Genomic DNA, 7165 nt, shown 5'->3' with positions numbered 1-7165 from the left:
TTATGAACATTGCTCAACATCATGAAAATTAAACCTTATTTTCAATAAGCAATCCTGAAAAATATTTGGGGGTGCTTAACTTTTTTCCAGGTGTATATAAATTTCCATTTGAAAGTTTCATGATTGTAAGCTCAGATGGCAACAAAACGTGGAAACTTTGCAGGAGGATGAATACTTTTGGAAGGCACTATGTATGGATAATTTCTTGAAAATAGACAATGTAATATATATATATACATAGTGTAAGTTATAATGGTGTACTTCTAAGGGAATTTATCTTATTGATAGTATTTGTTTAATTTCTAGAACAGTAGTGATGTTGACTTGGTTCTTCATGATCATGACAAATGGGGTAAAGGAGAAATCAAGAAATGCAAGGTTAGAAATACTTTGTCAGAATTTAAAAGCTTTTAGTTATATTTCTTAATAGTATAGATACATATTATGTTGTTGTTGGGCTTAGAATTCTTCTACAGTAGGTGTCCATGACTTGTTAGCGATAAATTCAACGATGAATAAACAGTACGCACTTCACTTGTTTTCAAAATAATATAAATATATATTCAGAACAAGTTAACATATGTACAATAAATTCTACAACACTATAGATATTATGGACATATAAGTACTATATATGTAGTTCTCTCCATCGTGTCAAGTATCCACTTAGGTCTATTCAATTACTTTAGAATTTCAGTTGACAAGCCAAACTATCTTCTCTATTTCTATCACACTGGTACTCTCTGTGATTCACTTACAGTTGTGGTGCAAGTTACCATAATCGTTTGGTCTTCTTTCTTTTGAAGATCCTCTGTTCCTTTTGTCAAAGTGCACTCAGGTTGATTCAATTACTTTAGAACCATGCTTTGACGAAATAAAATTATTTTTCTTATCTTCTTTTCTACTGCTAGTTTCACTCTAACATATTAAACGTTAGGTCTATCACTTCTACGGTAGTTAACTTCACACAAACTTTATTCTCTTTTGCTATTATCTGTCTGTCTGCTGCCACCCGCTCATCTCACGCTATTTATATCTTTATTACCTAATCATCTGTCCGCCTTCTATATTCTCAACGACAATATATTGCACATGACTTTCGATATTCTCAACATCAATGAATTATTAACAAAACTACTTTTAACTCTTATTATAATAAAAACTAAACAATAATAAAACATTCATTCAAAACTAAATTAATCAATAATATCTGAATGAAACAGTCTTTTATATCATGTCATACTTATTATGGTAATTAAAAATACTTAAGCATCTTTTTTTTAGAAAAGCTAGATTGTGGTAAAACGTAAAAATATCGGGGAAACAGTTTTTGGGTGATGAAGGATTGAAAATATATCACTTCATGCTCTTAACAATTAGCTTAAGAAAAGTTAAAAAAAAATTGCCAAAGAGAATCTCAAATTTTTTTTGTTATAGTAAGCTACAATTAATGTAGCTATAGGATTAGGTGTACTTTATAGGATTTAGCAGATTAGGAGTACAATATTAAATTTCTGCATGAACCTTGTTTGTTTTCTTTTTCTGTTTTACATTGCTACTTTTTATTCTCTTGCTACAAGTGTGGTTGATTCAACTAAGTTTGTGACCCAAAATAACACTCAGTTTCCATACTATAACTTTTAATATGTTTTGTGTATCTTCACAAAATTTGGCAAGTTGTCATTAAACATTACAAGTCTTTTTTAATCTGATTCTTTAATGAAGTATTTTTACTAAAAATATGTCAGACGTGTTGACTGCTTTGAGCACAAAGTGATTTTTATGTTAAAATTAAAAATATTCTTCTCCATCTTTAAGTTGTTATATTTCATTTTCCTATCTCTAAAGCCTCCTAAGTAAATATCAATTTTTTAGTAAAACTATATATTTTATCTGTTACTTTCTCTACCCTAACTCCATATATCCGTTTGGCTAATTTAACCAACCTCATAACCACCATAAAAAAATCTAAATTAACTATTTTTCTTTCTAGTGTCTTCAAATTGAAACATGAAATTATAATTGTTTATCTTAAAGCTTGTAAGAGTATACATCTGTTTATACTTAATTTTATTGCCCTTTGAACCATATCTAAATAATAATCCTGCCACAAATGTTGTAGCTCACATTAACATATGAAATTATGTAACACATGACCTGCTCATGATTATACCTAATGATTATTTTTTTTCACTGTCTTACTTAATATAACCTAAAAAGTTTTAATTTTTCGAATAATAAATACAGAACACACATGAAAAACAAGAAATATAATTTTTACCTAGATCCTCTTATCTTTTGGTGTCAACTGTTGATGAAACTTATGTCTACATTTTTATGGTACTACTACACTAAATAATTTTTATTTAATTAAATAATGCAACTAACAACACAGAATAATAGCATGCACAAAGCAAACAATGTCCTATAACTATCATAATTGTTCTGACTTTTTAACTATACAATTCAGCTAATCTTGTCAATGTGAACACCATGAGAAAAAGTTTTGAACTAGAGGCAAAATAGACAATTCTCTTTACAGAAAAAAATGTAATAAAAAGCTTTATTTGATAGATTAAAACTTTGGATTTCTGTTGGTTATAAATAGCATAGTTTAAAGCATCAGAGAGGATTGTTGGTAATTTTTGACATAAAAATTATGTTTTGCCCGAGTAATATATATATGTATATATATATTATAATGAATAATTTAAATTAAATTCCTTTCGGGGAGGGTTTGCTACATAAATGAGAGAAGACGGAAGACCTCATACTAGGGGAGATTGAGGATTTTTTTAAAAATATTTTCTTATAAAATTAATAACTTGAAACATATATATTAAAATTTGATTTATTAACTACTTTTGATGCCAGGTTTATTTGTATACAGCGATAATAAAGTAATTTCATTAAATTTTGAATATAACTATGTAAAGAGACATGACATTCACTTTGACTTGTTTATGATAAGAAGGTTCCTATATTTTAAGTCAACTGTCAAACTAACAGATTAAGGGGGAGATTGCTATTACTGCATCATTAAAGGTATCTTTTTAGTTGACTTTGAATCAATGGGAAAAAATATTATGGGAAAAGCTGTCTTTTATCGATTTTTTAAGAAACAGTAAGCTTAAAATTGTGGTATTATCTTATATTTTTTAATTTTTAGCTTTAGAGGCACTTTATATTTTCATCATTTGACAGATTAATTTTTTCCTAAGGTGTTATGCAATGTCACTTTAAATGTATCGTTATCCTACATACTCAAAATTTAATTTAGGAAGAAAATTATAATCAATTTGAATAAGTTTTGTTTCTGAAAGTAGTTTAGAAATATTATATAATCATTTAATAGTTATCTAGTTACATTTATTAGTAGCAAAGTTTAAACATGTTGTTTTGCTCTGTTTTTAGGAATATTATTTTGTTTTTCTCTAAAGGTCACTAGGACTTTTATGTTTCTATCAATAAACTATCTAGAATTTCAAAAAATTTACATAGTTTCAATTGTCTCAAGGCAGTATAAGCTGATTGATGGTTTTACTGGTTGAGCTCATATGTACATTACCTCCAACCTGGTTCTTGACAAATAAGGTAATATTTAAGCTTTAAAAATAGATATACGCTCCATCTAAAACCCATTCTAAAGAGGAGGAGATAAGCTTCAAACAGTCTAAACAACATATCAATCCATCACTGCATTTTTCTACTTTTATAATTCTATACTTGAAAGTTGAACACAGTGTTTAGAAATAGTTCCAACTATTTAGAGGCATGCAATATTTCTGTAACAGTTTTTTTGTGAAATTTTCTTGTCTTGTTGCTGGTACTAGATATATGGCTATTTAATAGCTCCAGAAATAGTTTCTGTAAAAGGAATTCAGATACAGTATTTTGGGTTAACACGTATGGTGGCATTAAGAGGCCATTATTTGTCATACAGAATGTTTTATTTTTAGTGGGTTAGGTAACTGCTTCAGTGAGCAAAAAAAATATATTAAAGAAAATATACCTAAAACTAAAGATGAATAAAAAACAAGTGCAAAGTGATTGAATATGTGAAATGAACTTTCTAATCAGTAATATGAAAAAAATAATTCTAGTTTGAGTTGTTTATATTTTGATAAGTTTTTACATTCTATTTCAGTGATCATAAGTAAATTATATATGATGTCATGAAAATAAAGGTCCCTCCAATGGCTCAGAGGTGAGCCTGCAGGCTTACAACACTAACATTTGGGTTTTGATGCCTGTGGCAGGCAGAGAACAGATAGTCCATTGTGTAGATCTCTGCTTAACAAGAAACAAACCATTAAAATAAAGATGTAGAATTTGTAGTTTATTAAAAAACTATTGGTTATACTTATAAGGTTAATAACAGAAAGAAATAGGAAAGCCAATAAAATTTGAAACATTTTCCTTTGATATTATTTAACAAGTTTCATCAACTTTATGGAATTTGATTTAATCCTACTATAATTTGAGAGAAATACGGTTGTTTGTCTTCTATCTCCTCCTAAACTTTTGCATTTAAACCTGTCTTATGTAGTTTAAATCATCTGGGAATGATATGTGAAGAAGTAGCTATCTTTCTTTGAAAATGCATAGGTTTCATAGTTCAAGTGCTTGCTAAATATAGGTCAGCCAATGAGGGATGGCCACATGGGTTCTGATGGGATTTCTCCAGTTTCATCTTTCAATACATTGATTATACATAGTCTATGGACCTTCTGTTATTACTGGCATATTTAGGACCAAAACTTTTTATATTCATAACTGGTTAAACATTAATTTTACATTTCCATCAGTTATTTGAGGTATTTCTTTTTTGAATATTGTTTGTTCATACTTTCATGATAGACACTTGTATTAAAGTGAAATGATTTTAAGTCTCATGCTACTTATTGCTTTTTCATAAAAAGAAAAAACTAAAATAGAAAATAAAGTGTTATTTAAATAATAAAGCCCAGTAGACATGAATAATTTTATTCTTACGTACTTTTAATCTTTATATTGCCACTGGCATATTCTAGCAAAAAACTTTCATGTTCCTTTCACCATGCGTCACATGGGTACATCTGCTAGTAGTTTTAGTTTTGATTTTAAAAACTGAGTGTACTGAACAAAAACACTCTGGCTCCACCTGCATTGAAATAATTAAATCCAAATAGTAAGCAAGCCCTATGGTACAACTGGTAGAAAGAAAGTACAATTAACACAATGCAACATTTTTGGTGTTTGTATGAGTCCCAATAAACTTGATTTTATGAGTGATTTAGGTTGTGAAATTGGTTTTTTGCCAAAGAAATGTAACAGAAAGCTTATAAAAACTGGAGTATTTCTGGCCAATGAGCGAAACTGCCAATTATGTACTATAGCCTATTTTTTAGCTTATTTTTTCTTTAAAAAATGATGTGGAAGGCCCCTAACTTTTTAAGATATAATTGGTGATTTTTTTCACCAAAAACTTCTGTTGTTGTTGTTTTTTTTTATACACACACATACACACAAAAGTTTAGCATTTAATCCTAACCATTCTTGATTTATAGCAGATATACATCATTTTGGATTGAGTGAGACTCCTCAGCAGTGAGCTTGCCCAGCTATTGCTCTGAGGTTGCATGGTTCTTTCTCCATTACCACCCAAAAAAAAATTGAGCTTCATACTTTTTGGCCATTGGTGTATTATGAGAGTGACAGTCAAGTCCCACTATTTAATTAGAACTAGCTGCCTTCCCTCTAGTCTATCACTTCAAAATATGGAACAGCTAGTGCATATAATCCTTGAGTAGCATTTTGCAAAATTTGAAAACAGCATTATTTTAAACATCGCTTCTGTTATTGAGTAAAAACTGAAATACTCCACAGCAAACATTCTTAAACTGCTTGATTACCTGTGTCTTTTAAACTTTATCTGTAGAACCTTTTCTTAAAGGAGATAGAAATTTTACCTTTGCTAGTACTATTTTTTCCTGTTAAATTGACCCTTATGATAACGTACAAGTCAATTTTATTGCCCTTTTAATTACATTAGGTACAAAAAACTTGTATGCTACTTGCTTATAGTTATAACACACTTTTAATTCTAGAATGATGGGAATGTGTGAATCAGTTTCTTTCTCCTAAATCACTGTCTTTAATTTTGTTTTTTAGCTATATACTTTATGAATGTTCAGTATGAAAGTAATTATTATAGTTCGATGACGAGAAACCCACTTTGAGACTAATAATGCTTGGAGGTGGCTTGAATGGATAAGGAAGAAAAACTTTAATATAAGTTTAACAACAGCAAATGTACAATGTTTGCGACAAAGTTTTGTCATCATCAGATACCAAGCCAGAAATTGATCTCAAATCAGCAAAAGTGAGGCTTGAAATAAACAAAAATCATATCATGAAGAAATCTGTGTCTGTATATCTGTAAAAAATTCAGTTCCAAGTGAAGAATACAATGTACGTTTATATATACACACACACACACACACACACACACACACACATATATATAAGAAAACTTAACTCTTAAATATGCATATTGAATACCACTTACTTCAAAAGATTTGTGTTCTTATATGGATGAGATGATTGTTTTTAAGTTGGTAGATGAAAAGTTGAATTAGAGATGGCTAATGCTGATAGCCATTGTGTAGACTGCGTGAGATTCAAAGTTCTGAAATAATGTCAAAAATGAGGATATGTTGATTTTTAGTGATGCTTTCTGTATCTTGTTTGAGATAAACCCGAATCTCAATTAATTACTAAGTTGTATATAAAAACGGTCAAAGGGGGAACTGATTTCTAGTTTGAATGTATTGAAAATGTTAAGAAAAGTGTAAAACTTGAATAGTCACTTTGGAATAAAGACAACAAAAATGGCTGAATAAGTATATTAATTTCTTGTACAACAGTTATACACTCATCAGATTATGCAATACGTTTCTGTTTAATTTATTTACAATAAATATCATGTAATGCTCGGAGACAGCTTGAATGGATAATGAAGAAAAACTTTAATATAAGTTGAACATAACAGCAAATGTACAATGTTTCGACAAGATTTTGTCATCATCAGGTACAAGTGGTTTACACTGACACAGATATATATATATATACACACACACACACACACACACACACACACACACACACACACACACACACACAC

General features: G+C 29.4%; 1 protein-coding gene across 1 annotated transcript in view; it reads left to right on the top strand.

Moving 5' to 3' along the window:
• Positions 1–7165, top strand: part of LOC106458432 (carnitine O-palmitoyltransferase 1, liver isoform-like) — a 98716-nt gene that overhangs the window by 76941 nt on the left and 14610 nt on the right. The window contains exon 14 of the mRNA XM_013917948.2: positions 307–378. Within this exon, the coding sequence (XP_013773402.1) occupies positions 307–378 (72 nt within the window). The remainder of the gene's footprint in view (positions 1–306; positions 379–7165) is intronic.

Source organism: Limulus polyphemus, unplaced genomic scaffold (assembly GCF_000517525.1).
Source record: "Limulus polyphemus unplaced genomic scaffold, Limulus_polyphemus-2.1.2 Scaffold22, whole genome shotgun sequence".
Lineage (NCBI taxonomy): Eukaryota > Metazoa > Arthropoda > Merostomata > Xiphosura > Limulidae > Limulus > Limulus polyphemus.
The sequence above is the reverse complement of the archived record's forward strand: the minus strand, read 5'-3'. Positions and strand labels throughout refer to the sequence as shown.